We start from the raw sequence: 16,941 nt of genomic DNA, 5'->3' as shown, positions 1-16,941 counted from the left end.
GTCTTTATGCATGTCTGTGTTCACGTGTGTCTAGGTGTGTCTGTGTTCACATGTCTTATGCATGCCTGTTCATGCATGCATGCCTTCATGTCTGTCTTCACCTGTGTATGCCTGTCTTCATGTTTGTGTTGATGCGTGTGCTTTCATATGTGTTTGTTTTCACCTTCTGTTCAGGTGTGTCAGCCAAGTGGTGGCAGGAAATCACGTTCCCTAGTGAAGTCTACTCAGTCTTGCTACGTGAACTGTATTTTCACCTAGGCATTTAAAGTATTTTCTTTTCTTTAAAACCGTTACTGTCCTGTTATATTTTGTGTTTTCTTTTCTCCCAACGTTTGTTTTGGCAAAGGTTGGAGGTGCAGCAAGAAGATGGCAGAGGAGGGGCCTCCCCCCGGGTTACCCCCCAGTTCCAGCCCATAGCCTCCCCTGGAAACAGAAAAGTGGCCAAGGCTTATGAGAAAGAGTTTACAAAAAAGTTTATATAGTGTGATCCCATTTTTGGTAACAAAAAATTAAGTATCTGTAAATAGTAATATTCAGTGCAAAAAAAAAAAAAGGTGTGCTACACAGGGTGGGTGAGGCAGTAAAGATGGGCAGCTCACTTTCCGTGCTGTGCAGCTCTTAAAATGGGCTGTTTTTAGTGGGCATGTATTGCTCCTATTAGAGAAAAGGAAGAACATTACATTAAATCAACTCATAACTTAATATATTGGCTGCTTTTACATTGTGTCTTTTCCTATTAAAAATCGCAACCTCAGTTATCTGTTGTGTTTTTGAAAGTCCGTGTCACACTAAACATCGAAAAAGGTACATGCACATTTTTCACTGAATTTCTCCTTACGGTGCATGTTTCCTGAAAATATTATTTCTGCTAAAATGAGTTCACAAGCTTAACTGCTCCTTGTCCTTTAAAGGGCATTTTTACTGGTACTATAAATTTATTAGTTTATTCTGCTGCTGTTGTTAAAAAGAGTGGCCCAGAGAGGAAAGAAAGCAGAGATGTTCTGTGTTCTATGTGTGTTGTGTGGCTGCCCCGGCACCTTCAGCAGGGCTGATTTACGTCCATCTAAAAGAAAAACCTTTGGCGGTGAATGGTGATTCAAGACCAGAGCAGCTGCCCTGTTAAAAAAAGAAAAAAGACACTTCCTCGGGGCTCTGGCTGCCAGTTCAGAAGGGAAGACCCCCCCCACTCTCAAACAGGCTTCCCAGTAACTTCGCGTTTTGTCTGGAACCCGAATGTGTCTTCCCAAAGAAGCAACGCTGTGCAGGTGCTTTGACGCCAGCACGGGGAACGTCGTGTGTGGGATGAGCACCACCTCGTTCCTTCTCCGTGCCGGCTCTGTCAGGGGCCGAGGTCGGCCTGGGTCCCCATCTCACTCTTCTTGCGCCAGCTTTGTAACATGGGTAGGGCTTTACCTTCAGGATTCCTCGTCCATAGATGAGAATCACAGCAATAGCCACATCAGAGGCTCATGTGAGCATTGAGTGTGTTCCTACACACAAAGTGCTTAAAAACACGCCTGGTACGTAGTAAGAATTCAACAAGTGTTACTGCCGTTACCGCCATTACATGACTACAGGAACGTGTTTTGTGCAGTCTGTTGCATAGAAATGCTGTGTACAGATTGCTGGGGGAGGAGGGGCCTGCAGCATAACTCTTTGTTCTCCAAATGTGCTGTTGTTGCTAAGCTGAGAATTACTACATTGGAGATTGCCTGTGTAAGATGAAAAAAATGAAAGACCTTGTTTACTCACTTGCTTAAGGGATTCAGCAAATGACATGCAGCACTGAAGCTGGGCAGGTGCAGTGTGGCTCTCTGTTAAGCCCTAGAAGTAGAGGCTGGTGAGGCTTGTTGACTACTTGATGTGTTTGTTTTGTGTTAATGTCCTGAGCCTGGCCTGGCTCTGCTTGTGGTCAGGAGTAGCAAACTGTGGATGTGTTCATGAAATTTATAGGAGCTGATGCTTCAAGGTGTTATGCGGGCAAGGCTTATGGAATGTTTTCCAGAGGCTGGAAATGCTATGACAGGTCAGTGGTGCAAATGGTTCAATGGAAGCCATAGTGTACATTCCTCATGAGGCCACGTTGCAAAGTCTGGCCTGCTTCTCTCCTTTTTGTTGGTCTGTTCGCATTGGTATAAAGGAGTGTGTGAGACTGGGTAATCTATAAGGAAAAGAGGTTTATTTTGGCTCGTAGTTCTGCAGGCTCTAAGAGAAGCATGGCTCCAGCATCTGCTCAGCTCTTGGTGAGGCCTCAGGAAGCTTACGATCATGGCAGAAGGCAAAGCGGGAGCCTGCATGTCACATGGTGAGAGATTGAGTGAGCAAGAGAGAGAGAGAGGAGGTGCCCAGCTCTATCCTAAACAACTAGATCCCACGTGAACTCATAAAGTGAGAACTCTCACGTTCCTGTGAGAACAGGCCCGCCTGCAGTGTTGGACGTCACATTTCAACGTGAGATCTGGAGGCAACAAAACATCCAGACTCTGTTGTCCTTTAGTTTTATTTTTGTTTCCCTTTTGCACGTCATCATGGTATTGTATATGCAGGTGTGTGTTTTGCTCCTTCCATATCTCCAAGAGTGGACAGTGCCTCCTTACATTCCTGGTGGTCACTGAGATGGTCCCTCCTGGAATCCATATTCTTTGTGAGACACACAAAGCTGCTTGGTCTTGAACACCATTTCACGTTGGAACTGAGTTTGGAAGTTGATGAATGGGCGGATACCTTTATCAGCCATTATTTAATGTACTGATATTGATTATTAAGGTGGATGTTTTTAAGTCCCTTGAATTTTGTCTATGGGGACTGTTTCTTCCCTTCCTCACCTCATTTCCCTACTTGGGATTTTTACTTCCTAGCAAGGTGTTGATGGAGATAAATATCTAACTTGCTTAATAATACAGGGAACACAAATTGGACCAACAAATGGTGTTTTACTCAACAAATTGGGAAGCATTTTAAGTGTTGGCAAGAGTGCAGAGACGGGCACTGCTGAGGCAACGTGGCGCTGTGGACAGACGCACAGATTCTGAAGCCAGTCTGAGATTGGCACTGGCTCTGCTCCGCAGCAGCGGCCTTGGGTAGCACTCAGCCCTCCTCACCCCTGCCCCTGTCTGCTAAACAGGGAGGGTCATGGTGCTGCACCCATCTCCACAGGGTTGCTGTGCAGAATAGGTCATTAAATATATAACCACAACACCATACAGCCAGTGCGAGGTGCTTTTCTAGTAGATGAGAAAATAATACTCCTGTTCTGTTAGTGGGAATGCAAAATATGTTATTTTGGGAGGGTATTTAGGTCTTCTTAAAATTTTAAGTATATGTGCTTTTTGATTCTCCATTTTCTTTCTAGATAGGTATATTACAGATACATGTCCAACTGTATAAAGATTGAATGAAAGAAAATATATGATCATATATTCGTATTACTGAGCACTGTGTAACAAACCAGCTGAATTCAGTGGTGCACACACCTACACAGATGCACACCCACACACAGACACATGGAAAGATCTGCAGATATTTTTAGTGAAGAGAGTGAGTTTTAGAATGTTGGGGTGATCGAACCCAACACCAGGTCATGGGGGTGACAAAGTCTGGTGGAGGCAAAGGAATGAGAAAAGACAGTTTGAGAGAGAAAGTGGGTCCAGGGGGCTATTGCGAGTATGGAGGCTGCAAAGGCCCTGAGCTCTGGAAGCCCAGACTATTTATTGGTGATCAAACAAAGAAACAGGTGTTGAGAATGTGGGGCATCAAAAGGGCAAGCACATGATCTACAGCTGTGATGGTTTAGCATTTCCCTTGAAGCATGTGAAACATATTCTGCTTGAGATAATGGAGAGCAGGTTCTTTTAACTCAGGATACAATTGACCCTGGGAGAGCAAGGAGCCAGCAAGTCTAGACACATTCCAGAGCCACGAGCGTGGATTCTATCCAAGCCACGAGGGATTTTATGCCCTGGGCTTAGATTATGGTGCGTCAGGGTAGCTTCCACCCTTTAGCACAGAGCTTGGTGTTCCAAAGGCCATAAGGGGTTTTAGACCCTGGACCCCGGACATGTTCCAAGACTCTTTTACATTATGTCAGATGTGCAGGCCCTGCCTCAGCTTCTCCCAATACTCAGCTTTTCTGCCAACATAGAAGAAGCATCTTGATTCTGCTTTTCTTTTAAAAATCAATGTATTGGTTTACATACATATTTTATACTTAACTGCATATCTAGGAGTCTAAACTTTGACATAAAAAAATCTGCATATGGTTATTTGTGGGACATAGGATTGGAGCAGAAACAGGGACTTTGTCTTTTGACTGTGATGTTTGCCTTGTTCATACTAAGAATGTGCTCATGTTGGTTGTGCTGTTTGCTTCTAAGTTTTTATAAAAAGAAGAGAGCAGTAGACTGATTCACTCAGTGTCCTGGGATCGGAGGCAAAGACCTGGGAGGGGCGGGCACTCAGGTCAGCAGGGGCTGTGCTCTTGATCTGAGTCCCGCCGAGCCCCACCACCCACTTGGGCAGTGAAGTCAACCTTTCCGTGCCCGAGTCTTCTCATCTGAAAGTGGGGAATAATAGTCATAGGCTTATGGTGAGTTTTAAGTGCGTCCCTATGCATGAAAGACTCAGAACCATTTGGCACATGGAGGGTACCACTGGGGCACTGGTTTGCCATCTGGAGGAGGAAGCATCAGCACCACTAGGTCAGAAGTTAAGGGGTGCCCCCGGACACCACGTCTGTGGGGAGGTGGGGCTGTGAGGCTGCCATTGTGTTGGGACGACCCGCGCTTCTGTGCCCGCCTGTGTGCAGGGAGCTCCCACGCTTCTGTGCCTGCTTGTGTGCCTCTTTGTCAGGAGCACCCGCGCTTCTGTGCCCGCCTGCGTGCCGGGAGCACCCATGCTTCTGTGTCTGCCTCTGTGCTGGGAGCTCCTGCGCTTCTGTGCCCACCTGTGTGTCGGGACCTCCTGAGCTTCTGTGCCCGTCTGTGTGTCGGGACCTCCTGAGCTTCTGTGCCTGGCTGTATGCCAGTGTCTTGCACAACTGCAAGGAAAGAAACCCGGGGCCATGCGTCTTCTCTGACTAGCAAGGGAATCTGTCAAATATGAATAAAAGTACAGTGGCAGGTTAAATTAATGCAAAGTTAATGTCGATAATATGAACATGTTCAGCCTCCTGGAACTATCATTGTATAAGCATAATTGAAAAGTTCCTATAGCAAACACCATTTGTAATCTTAAGGTATTCAATTATTAAATGTGCAGGTCTTATTTCTCATTAACTGTGTTTAAACATAGAAAAGAGGATCTTGGCCAGGCACAGTAGCTCACGCCTGTAATTCTAACACGTTGGGAAGCTGAGGCAGGTGGATCACTCGAAGTCAGGAGTTCGAGGCCAGCCTGGCCCACATGGTGAAACCCTGTCTCTACTAATAATAGCAAAAAAATTAACTGGCTGTGGTGGCGGCGCCTGTAGTCCCAGCTATTCAGGAGGCTGAGGCAGGAGGATGGCTTGAATCCGGGAGGCAGAGGTTGCAGCGAGCCAAGATCGTGCCATTGCACTCTGCCTGGGTGACAGAGTGAAACTGTGTCTCAAAAAAAAGGAAAGGGGATTTTGTAATTGAGACAACAAAATATACGTGATTGGGCCCTGAGATGACTTTTTTTTTTTTTTTTTGAGACGGAGTCTCGCTCTGTCGCCCAGGCTGGAGTGCAGTGGCGCTATCTCGGCTCACTGCAAGCTCCGCCTCCCGGGTTCATGCCATTCTCCTGCCTCAGCCTCTCTGAGTAGCTGGGACAACAAGCACCCGCCACCACGGCCGGCTAATTTTTTGTATTTTTAGTAGAGACGGGGTTTCACCGTGGTCTCGATCTCCTGACCTCGTGATCCGCCCGCCTCGGCCTCCCAAAGTGCTGGGATTACAAGCGTGAGCCACCGCGCCCGGCCCCTGAGATGACTTTTTCCCTTCCAGCCCCTTGCCCAGCAGGTCAGTGTTGTGAATCTTGGCTAGCCCAGCATTTTGCTTTCATGTGGCTTTTTAAAACAAAAATAAGTGTACCTTAAATTTTTATCACTAAGATAGTGTATTCGGGCTCTCGTAACAAAGTACCACACACTGGGTGGTTTAAACAACAGACACTTGTCTCAGTTCTGGAGGCTGGAGTTGGAGACCCCGAGGTGTCACAGGGCTGGGCCTCTGGAGGTGCTGAGGGAACCCGCCCCAGGCCTGACCCCGGCCTCCCTCGGGTGCTGCTCTGCTCAGCTATCTGCCCCAGTCCTCACCCCGGCCTCCCTCGGGTGCTGCTCTGCTCAGCGATCCGCCCCAGGCCTCACCCCGGCCTTGGGTGCTCAGCTATCCTGGACGGGTACCTGTCACTCCAGTCTCTGCCTTCATTGTCACGCGAGCTTCTCCCTGTGTCTGGGCCTCTCTCTTCTCTTACAAGGACAGAGCAATTGGATTTAGGGTCCATTCTAACCCAGTATGACCTCATCCTAACATGGTCATAAGATGGCCCTGGCTTAAGGTGGTTCAACTTCCATTTCCACCTTTACAGTGGGTTTATCAGGTTGTAACCCCATTGTAAGTCCGGGGGCTTCTGTCTCTGAACAGGCCCTGCTTCCAAATAAGGTCACAGATACGAGGGGTGATCTTTTGCGGGGACACGATTCAACCCACAGCAGATACTGAAGCTCACAGTGTCTGACTTCCACACTGATCTTTGTAGAGGACTCTTGTAGGGTGAGGGGATGGCGCAGGGTGAGGGGATGGCGCAGGGTGAGGGGATGGCGCCGGGTGAGGGGATGGCGCCGGGTGAGGGGATGGCGCAGGGTGAGGGGATGGTGGCAGGACCACTGACAACACCTGTGTTTTCATTTTGAAATTTCGATTTGTTTGGGGTCTCTGGGAAGAAAAGGCCGGGAGAATAATGGAAAGCCCAGGGATTTGAGCTCACGCTATCTAGGTGGTTCCGTGTGGTGTTATTTGGGCAGACTTTTCTTTTATATCTGGTTAGCTCTATCCTTTTTGATTCTTACATCCAGAATCATTCTGTTTCCAGAGACTTTCATGCTTTTTTCAATACGCCAGTTACTTCATTCAAATGAGATCTCCTTTTCCAAATATTAACTTTTATGTTGCCCCATTTATGTCTTCAGTTTCATTATAAACCATAATATTTTAAACAGCAAACCTATAGTCCAACTGTTAGGTCTGAAGTGCATTAAAGATTTATACATGGAAAATTACAGAAACAATGTGTACCTAAATTGCGGTGACTCACTCAGATAACCATTGAGGAATTGTTAGTTTTCAGGAATGTAATCCGTGATCTTAGAGAGATTTTAACTTATTTGTTCACAAATTCAGTCAGCAGATATTCATTGCTAGACATTTTCCAGGGCTGGAATGCAGCAGTGAGCAAAACAAACTCTGGCTGCTCTTGGGAGAGTTGGGTCTGAGGGAGGAGGTTGCACAGGTAGTCATAGGTGTGTGCTGTGGGGTGGGCACACTGGGTGGGGGGTGTTTTCTGAGAGGACGAGAAGTCCCCTGGAGACAGGGAGGGAGAGGGCCGTGTGGACATCTGTCAGAGGAACGTCCTGGGTAGCAACGAGAACCAGTGCAGAAGCCCCAAGGCGGGAGCAAGCTGGGGTGTCTGACAGAGGAGGTGGGGCGGGCCCCAGAGTGGTGAACGTGTGCTCAGTGGTCTTCTGAAAACTGCCTTATGCGGACCCCTCTTCTCCTGACCCACAATGCATTCTACAGCTTGCCTGCCACCCAAATAATTTTCCTTAGAACTTGGCAGCCAGAATAGCACAGCGTAAATCTTATTTTAGATTCTTATATATACATAATTGGTCATACGCCCAGGTAGTCTGCATCTGAATTGAGGCTGGACAGTCGGGATTTCCATCATTTCTGTTCAGTGGTTTTGTCTGCATTCTTGGAGTGGATGCACCACCTTCCAGTCATTTGTGAAACTGGAAGAGCAGACTGTGCAGTGAGCAGGAGCCGGGAGGAGAGAGAGAGCCGGTCTGTGCAGGGCCTGCATAGAGGGGACAGGAGAGGAGCTGCCTTCATAGTTTTCGGGTGTGTTCTTGGGATTCCCTGGGAATGCAGAGGTGGAAGCAGTAGACTTGCTGCCAGCTGTTCATAAACAGAACGAGCATCCCCTAATGTGGCCACATGGGCAGCCAGCACTGTGTCCAGGGGTGCCAGCACTGTTCCCAGGGGTGCCCAGCCTGCCGCGTGTGTGCTGACTGCACATCTGTGGTTGTGATGGCTTATCTGCTCCTGCATATTCAAGTTAAAAACTGTCATTACAGGCCCACAGATGACAGTAACCAGCCCCCAGGCCGGGGCGTCCTCTCCATGCATGGGCTGACCTACGGGGTCATTCGTGTGGACTCGGAAGAGAAGCTGTCCGTGCTCACTGTGCAGGATGTCGGCCTCGTGATGCCTGGAGGTGAGTGTGGGTCACGAGATGCACAGATTAACCAGTTACTAAATGCTTTTCTAACACAGGTCACCAAAGCCTGCTTTCCCCGCGTTCCCACATTCCTGTGTTGTGCCCTCGGGCTGAGAGCCTCACTCCCAGTCTTCTGAAGTCCTTGTTAGGCTTCAGACATTTGAGGTGTAATGTTCCCTCTCCTGGTAGACGGTCGAGAAGATGGGGAAGGGCAGCTTTGCACACTGGGGCCTCGGGCTCCTCTTCCCTGGAAGGCTTTGGGGCCAGTGCAGGGTCCACACTGGTGCTTGGGCAGCTTCCCTTCCCTCCCCCAGAGGAGGTGCCCGTCCATCACCCTAAGGCACCAGCCAGAGTGGGAACAGCCAAGCTCGGCTTCCCCCAAGGCAGACACGTGTGAAAACCAAGGAATGTGAGTCTGTGTGACCATCAAGCCTGTTTTCAGCAGTAAAGCCCTTTTTCCAAGTCTCAGAAGCCTTTTCCACAGATGTGTGAGGACGCGCCCAGCTGCAGGGCCCACTGTGCCTCCCCACCAGCCCCACAAGGAGCGCCCAGGCACCTCCCAGGAGCTGCTTTACCATTCTCAGGGTGAACACACCTGGCGCTCAACTCATGGGGTCACAGGCAGCATCAGCCCCTGGCTGTCTGGCCCCCGAAAAGGAACCCGGCTCTTTGCTCAGCTGGGGACCCCGGAGCCTGTATCTCCTGCTGAGCCCTCCAAGCATGGGGTGTGGGCTCAAGCCCAGCAGGGTAGCCATGCCCGTGCGAGCAGTGCTGCCGCCTTCAGCAGCAGGTGCAGGGCGCCAGGTCGGGTGGGCCTCAGCAGGGACCCCCGCCCCGTGGAGTCTCACAGAGGCAAGACCGCTCATGCTCCTTCATGGTGAGCTGCGCTGGGGCCAGGCACTCCAGAAGCCGTCTTGCCTTTCTGTTCGCCCTGTTTGGCATAAAAGAAATGAAGGCAGCCCTTGGCTTCCCTCTTCCTCACGACTCCCTGATTCCCTGCGGACGCTCTCCAGCGTCCCCGCGCCTGTGCCTCTGCTTCCAGCCCTCCAGCCCCTGTGTCCAGCCCACTCCCTGCCTCCCAGCGGTGGCCAGGCCCCCGGCTCCATTTCTTTCTTTAATATCTAATTTTCAAATAAATGGAGCTGCACGGTGAAATCTTCAAAGGTTCTGAAGGACACAATGAAAACGCTCCTTTGTGACTATGAGAACAACCGCGAGCTTCCCAGGCCCCCCGTCAGAGGCACCTGGGGATGTGGAACAGAAGCCTGCACCCCCACCCCCTGTGTGTCCTCTGCCCTGGGTTCTGGGGTTTTTTCTCACATTGTAATGGAGTACCGCGTACATACCCATGTTTTATCTTAAGGGTCCTTTGTCAGCGTGTAACGAGCTCCATGCTGTTCTGAAGGCAGCACAGTGCTACGTTGTGGGAGCACTACGTTTATTTGAGCCTCCCCTGTTTGGTGATTTTCCCTCTTTTGCTGCTGCAGTGAGTGACCCCCTCATGTCTAATGGAAACAGTTCTAGAAGTGGGAGTTCTGTTTCAAAGAGAACTGCCGATGTAGTTTTTATGATGATTGTCTTTTCGAAGGTTGTGAGGCTTTATACCCTGCCGAGCGGTAAACAGCAGCACTTCTTTCTCCACTCCCTTATCCGCTGTATTACCTGAGTTTTATTTTTACCAATCTGATGGGTAAAGAATCTTTCAGTGTCATTTTAATGTGAATTTTTCTTCCTGTGAGTTTAACTTATGTTTCCACTGTTCTGTACTCCGGCCCAGTGGCTGCCTGCTGTTTTAGGCTCTTTCTGAACAGCTCAGCTGTCACTATGCACATTCCACCCCTCTGAAGCCTGAGGCTCTTGGCTCCCTAATCAGATTTGTGGCTTACAGTTGAGGGGTACGTAGGATGTTGTTGCTGCGCAAAGCGTCAAAGTGTTGGTGGCACAGACCAGTGAGAATTTGTCCACATTGAACTGTGTGCGAAGCCCTCCAGTGGTGTTCTCGGAAGGACTCACCATGCATGGAGTGTGAAATCGAAGATTCAGATTTCCGTAAGACATCAGAGGCTTCATTTGCAGAGTTCAAGTTGCACCACGTTGCTGATATACGTGTGGCAGGTGGCCCTGATGTTGGTTCTGAGGTTCCTCCCCATATCTAAATGGCAGATGATGTCACGCCCCTAAATACAACTTGCACATTAACATTAAAGTAATTGAAATATTTATTGATGTTTCGACTATGAAATTTGACATGTTGCTGCAACAGGAAAAATCATGGCTCTTTAGGGAAAATGAGTGCCTGGCTGACTACCATCCACGCAGTTTTGCTCCAGACCCCATTCCTGTTCACTGGTGTCCTTGTTCATACTCGTGTCTTCCCTGTTTCCTCGATTCTCCCCACCCGCCCCCTCTCACACCGCGTGTGCTTTCTTGTTTGCTTTTAGCCATCATGTGTTCAGTGAAGCCAGATGGGGTTCCTCAGCTGTGCAGAACGGATGAGATCGGGGAGCTGTGTGTGTGTGCAGTTGCGACGGGCACATCCTACTATGGTCTCTCCGGCATGACCAAGAACACCTTTGAGGTAGGTGGAGGAGAGTCCTGCCAGGAGTACCGTCTGTGGCTCTGTCTCCAGACAGCCCCTGCCGGGTGCATAGTGATAGACGTGGAATGTAAGATCCATTTTCAACAAGACGTGTTTATATTAATGAAAATGATGGCACTTTACCACTTGTTATCACTTTTGATAAATTTGTTTTATCAGCATTGTTCTGACCTTATGTTTAAAAGAATAAGCATGATTTCTTAAAAAAGGATCCTTTTTGTTACTTTTCTCACTTTTACTGTGAAAAGTGGATCATGAGGGAACGTGCACTTGTGTACGTGAAGGGCCTCGCCTGGGGAAGCCAACTGGAGCCCCTTTACGGCCCCTTGGCCTGGGTTAGATGTGGCCAGGTATGAACCTGTGAGAACTTGAGCACACGTGTATGTAACGATCTCAGTGACACAAGCAAGTATGTATGTGGTGTACACAGATGCGTGTGTAATGTGCATGCATGGGGCGTGTGCACAGATGTGCTGTGTAACGAAGGGGTCAGACACACGTTCAGTGCTGCAACTCAGAACTCTTATCTTTTTACCAAGTAGTTCCTGGCCTTAGAAGTAGCACAACATTTAAGCTATATGAAAGAAAATACAAATTGTTTGGGGATAAGTTTCCTAAATGTTTAAAACTTTTGGTTGTTGTTGAAACAGGGTCTTGCTCTGTCACTCAGGCTGGGGGGAAGTGGCACCATCACAGCTCACTGCAGCTTCAAACTCCTGGGCTCAAGCCATCTTCCTGCCTCAGCCTCTGAGTAGCTGGGACTACAGGCATGTGCCACCACACCTGAATAATTAAAAAAAAAATTCTTGTGTACATATTCGGTCTCATGCTGTTGTCCAGGCTGATCTGAAACTCTGGCCTCAAGCAATCCTCCCATCTTAGCCTCCTAAAGTGCCGGGATTACAGGCATGAGCCACTGTTCCTGGTCTAAATGTTGGGAACTTTGGATGTGGCTGAACAGATGTTACAATACCTGTCCATGATAGCTTTCTTGAATGTGAATTCAACTTTCTAAAATATCCCTCGAAACTGAGCTAGGTATAAATCTAAATAAAAACCCCATCTCCGTTTCTCTGATTTATCTACAAGGGTGGAGGAAAAGAGGTTTAGAGTTTGAACTGATTTGATTTGCTTCCTTAATATTTTTCTTTTCAGCATACTTCCAACAAGGGCAAATAACATTTTATGAATGGAGATTACTTTAAAACTAACATACGTCGTTTAAAATGTACCTTGACTCTTCACTAGTCTTTTATATTGTGGTTTTGTAAACAAAGCAATCAGTTGTTGCTGATTGGCCTCCTGTGAGACTTCTGGGTGTTACCTGTTCAGGGTTCAGAGGCAGGAGGCTCCAGCAGGTGAGTGGAGGTGCAGGAATGGATGGGGTCCTGCTGAGGTGGGCGGGAAGTGCTTTTCGGCCTCGAAGACTGTTGGCCACCAGTGGTCACTGTGACCTCGGCCCTTGGGCAGGGTTGCTGGGATGAAAGGCAGAGCTTAAGCAAAGCAGGTGCTGTGCTCGCGGGAGAAGCGGTGAGGATTAAAACCAGCTGACCACGTGAACGGTGGCCTGATGGACCCTGTTTCTCCCAGGTGTTTCCCATGACAAGCTCCGGGGCTCCGATCAGTGAATACCCGTTCATAAGGACAGGCCTGCTGGGGTTCGTGGGTCCCGGGGGTCTCGTCTTCGTGGTGGGCAAGATGGACGGCCTCATGGTGGTCAGCGGGCGCAGGCACAATGCCGACGACATCGTGGCCACCGCGCTGGCTGTGGAACCCATGAAGTTTGTCTACAGGGGAAGGTCAGTGGTGTTCTGCAAATCAAGCATATGGTTTCCAGTCGGCCACACTTTTTATGTGGTTTTGAAGGGTTGAAAGTTGCACAGATTCCTTAAATGTATTGTGTCTCGGTTTCCTCTTCCGTATAATTGAAGCAACTGGACTCTGACCTCTGAGATTTAACCTAGTTCTGAATGTCTAAGATTTTATAGAAATTCCCTGAGGCCCATAAATATATTTCCACCGAACTTCCCCTCTAATAGAAATATGCATTAGAAAACTTATTTCTGATAAATAACTGCACAAATTAAAGATGTAGATATCCATCGTGGAGCGGGTTGGAGAGACCCAGGAACAACGGTTGAGTCACAGACTTGCGTGAGCACAGACGCTCGACACCTCCCCGCTCTACCGCAGTGTTCTTCTTCCCTGCCTTGCCTGGCGCACAGTAGAGGCTCCGTCATGAAATAAGTTGCCGTGGTTCCTGAGTTTTTGCCAACCTGGAGGAAGTCATAAAGTGTTTTAGAGCCTTTTTTCAGTTTGGAAGCTGATGGGAGCAGGAAGTAGATACCTGGATACGATGTTGCCGCCTTTGAATTATCTTTAAAGCTACAACCTCTTTGTAAAAAACAGTTTACTGGAGGTGACTGTGCTGTGCTGATGGTATAAGGCACATACACTTAGCAGAAAACCACTGGTTCTGAAACGGCAAATTTCTACTGATTTGGAGACCATTAACTTCACAGGTGCAAACTTGAGCTATGAAGGGTGTGACTCTAAATTTCAGCAGGTCTGATCATGGCACATTTGCCCCTCTGTAGCGAAAGGCGTAACCTGGTCACCAGAGCCCGCAGGTGCTGCGTGTGGCCTCCGTGGGAATTAGGGTGACTGCCTGGGCGCCTCCCACAGCTCTTCCCGTCATGAGTGTGGGGAAATTCGGAAGCACAGCTGCCATTTTGAAGTCAAAGTTGGAGCCGTGTCACTCACTAGCGATGGTTATGGAGGCCCCGATCGCGGAGGGAGGGCGGGCTACATGAGCGTCCCCGGTGCGTGCTCACCACGCTCCTGTGTCCCCGCAGGATAGCCGTGTTCTCAGTGACTGTGCTGCACGACGAGAGGATCGTGATCGTGGCTGAGCAGAGGCCTGACTCCACGGAGGAGGACAGTTTCCAGTGGATGAGCCGCGTGTTGCAGGTTGCCCTCCCTCACCCTGGGCACTGGTCCCTTCTGTCTTGTTTCTGGCCTCCTTACTTCATTCAGATCATGGCGTGACCAGCTGTGGCTTTGCCCATGGGGTGGCCCTTTTTCCCTTCCCTTCATTTGATCAGGAATTACATCAAGTGTCCAGAAACTAGCTGAGCAGATCGAGGGTGTAGGGACCAGGAATTTGCACAGCTGGTTCCTACCGGACACCTTGGGGAGGTCAAAGTAAGCCTTTTGTTTGATCTTGAGAACATGTTATCTTTTTTCCAAAGTTCCTTTTTTACTGTGTATGGTCTTCCACAAGCCCTGGGTAACATTATTCAGCTTTGGTGAGTTTAGTAAGAAAACCCTTTCTCTTACCTTGGCGTTTTTACGCTGGGAACCGTGCTTATACTGCACAGACTTCTGTGTATTGTGGATCATATTTTGCATAATATAAATATGTACTGTTTATACTTCCTGTTGTAACATGATTTCCTCTTTCCTAACTTTCTAGGCGATTGACAGTATACATCAAGTTGGAGTTTATTGCCTGGCCTTGGTGCCAGCAAACACCCTCCCCAAAACCCCGCTTGGTGGGATCCATTTGTCAGAAACAAAACAGCTTTTTCTGGAGGGGTCTCTGCACCCCTGCAATGTCCTAATGTGCCCCCACACCTGCGTCACAAACTTGCCTAAGCCTCGACAGAAGCAGCCAGGTATGTGCACCACCTGGGCAGCTTGTGAGGTGCGGGAGTTCACCCAGGGCTGCTTGCAGGAAGCTGATGCTTGCAGGAAAGAAGTGGTTACCCCAAGAATAGAATGGGTGGGGGCAACTTGGATTCTGGTCTTCTGGCTGTAAATGCCTTGCTTTTATTCTCTGTAGGTGCAGAGGTGTTAGTGTGGTGGTCAGCGCACGTAACTTACTGGCTCTGTTCTCTCATAGCAAAAGCTCATTCTCCTGAAGGACACGGCTATGGTGCTCTCACTTTCTAAGCACATCGGGTTCATATGTATTGTTGCTCCTTCATTTCTGACCTACTTTTTTTTTCTTATGTTGTAGATTTCCTTAAATATTCTTCCTCCATTTTTTTTCCCCACACTGTTGTTCTCGCGGTCCCTGGTTTTTATGATTGACAGTTTTTTTTCTAAACTGTTGTTCTTGCGGTCCCTGGTTTTTATGGTTGGCACGGGGAATGTGGAGTTGCAGGGGACAGTATCCATTTCACTACATTCTGTGGGTGCATGGCCTTCTGTTGGGAGCCACTCAAGCCATGGGCATCGTCCCTCAGGGAGTGCTCTGAAAGGGTGGAAAATGCTGCCTCTGTCTGCTGCCTCGGGACATAAACAGCCTTGTGAAGGACACGGAGGCAGTTGCTCTCCCCAGGCTGTTTCTGTAGTATGAAGATTTGTAACCGTGTCAGCACTCTCCAGGGTATCCTCACTGTAAACTCTGAAGTGACCTGATCCTCTCTCCCCACTGTTTGATTCATTGTCAGACACTCTCGACCCAGCGACCCCAGTGGGTCCCAGCCGGGAAGCAGTTCAGTAGCTGGTGGAGACGGGGTTCAGACAAGTGTTTATGGAAGGGAGGATCCTTTGCAAATACAAAGCTGTAATGACTCCATAGCTACAGGGCTCGGCTCACCTGAGCCAAATGTCGAGAAGCCCAGCGACTGGGAAAACCCAGGCGAGAGACAGCAGCCAGCAGCCTCGTGCTGAGGAAAACCCAGTGGGGAGACACAGCCAGCAGCCTCGTGCTGAGGTCAGGAAAACCCAGTGGGGAGACACAGCCAGCAGCCTCGTGCTGAGGTCAGGAAAACCCAGTGGGGAGACACAGCCAGCGGCCTCACACTGCGGTCAGGAGGCCTGCAGAAAGCCCTCCTCCTTAGGAGTTTAGCTGGGGAACGGTGGCCCAGGAGATTGGAAATCTTTTTACTCTAACACTGCACTTCCTTAAATGAAGCTTCATGTGATCGATAACTTTAAAGAAAGAAAATAATATATATATTTAGTGTCTCATCTGTTTATGCTAAACTGAGAGGTTACATAATTTTGTGTCTTTAAAAAGCTTTTTAACAAATATTAACTGGCAGAGCTGAGGCCCCATGAGTTGTCCACAGATTCGTCTTTCTCTGCCAAGGGCCTAATACGCAGCTTAGCAGACACCCCACTCCAGGGCCTCAGCTTCGAACCACAGAGAGGATATTGGGCTGGATGATTTCTACGGCCCCTTCGAATACACATTTAAAATGACCCTGACGATAAGTAGCCATTATCGGAAGCCAAAGCAAACATGCCTTGAGGCCATTTGTGATTGACGGTGCTCTGAGATGCTGGAAACAGAGACAGCCTGTTGACAACCAAATTGCCTTTCTTACTGCATGAATTCATATTTACTCAATGGCACTGTGTACCCTCAGATTATCTTATTTGAGCACAAAAGTATTAAGAGACCTTTAACTCATCAGCTGAGCTGGCAAAAATATTACAGTTACAAAACAAGGTACAATTCCACAGCTTTAAAGGTCCCTGGGAATATTGCCCCAGAATAGCTGGAGGAGTCTGCTGAGGAATGGCCAGAGCCCGGCACCTGGGAAGGGCTTGCCTCCCTCTTGGGATCTGTGTGTCTTGCTGCTGTCTTTGAGATAAAACTCCTGCCCTGTGCCCTGAGCGAATTTGCCAAACATTGCGTGGTAGGATATTTGATAATACCAGCGATGCGGCTGCCGACTTGCAGACAGGTGAATCCATTAATGGGAGAGGGAAGAGAGAAGAGACGTGAGCCTGAAATACACATGTTTGGGATTCCTCTCAACTCTGTAGCTTAAATGGCGAGACTGTGATATACCCTGGGGGCATCTGGGACACGCCCACCTCTCTTCAACAGGGGACTGTCAGCTGTGCCAAGAACAGACTTTGAGAGT

The 16,941-nt window shown here is 48.8% G+C and overlaps 1 protein-coding gene across 1 annotated transcript in view; it reads left to right on the top strand.

Annotated features, from left to right (window-relative positions):
• Positions 1–15,019, top strand: part of LOC116456090 (disco-interacting protein 2 homolog C) — a 51,112-nt gene extending 36,093 nt beyond the window's left edge. The window contains exons 13-17 of the mRNA XM_032150991.2: positions 8,315–8,454; positions 10,899–11,035; positions 12,647–12,855; positions 13,912–14,026; positions 14,532–15,019. Coding sequence (XP_032006882.1) covers positions 8,315–8,454; positions 10,899–11,035; positions 12,647–12,855; positions 13,912–14,026; positions 14,532–14,876 — 946 coding nt within the window. The 3' untranslated portion in view covers positions 14,877–15,019. The remainder of the gene's footprint in view (positions 1–8,314; positions 8,455–10,898; positions 11,036–12,646; positions 12,856–13,911; positions 14,027–14,531) is intronic.
• The last annotated feature ends 1,922 nt before the right edge of the window (positions 15,020–16,941 follow it).

Source organism: Hylobates moloch, unplaced genomic scaffold (assembly GCF_009828535.3).
Source record: "Hylobates moloch isolate HMO894 unplaced genomic scaffold, HMol_V3 SCAFFOLD_2, whole genome shotgun sequence".
NCBI lineage: Eukaryota > Metazoa > Chordata > Mammalia > Primates > Hylobatidae > Hylobates > Hylobates moloch.
Note: the sequence above shows the minus strand (reverse complement) of the source record. Positions and strands in the feature narration are given on the sequence as shown.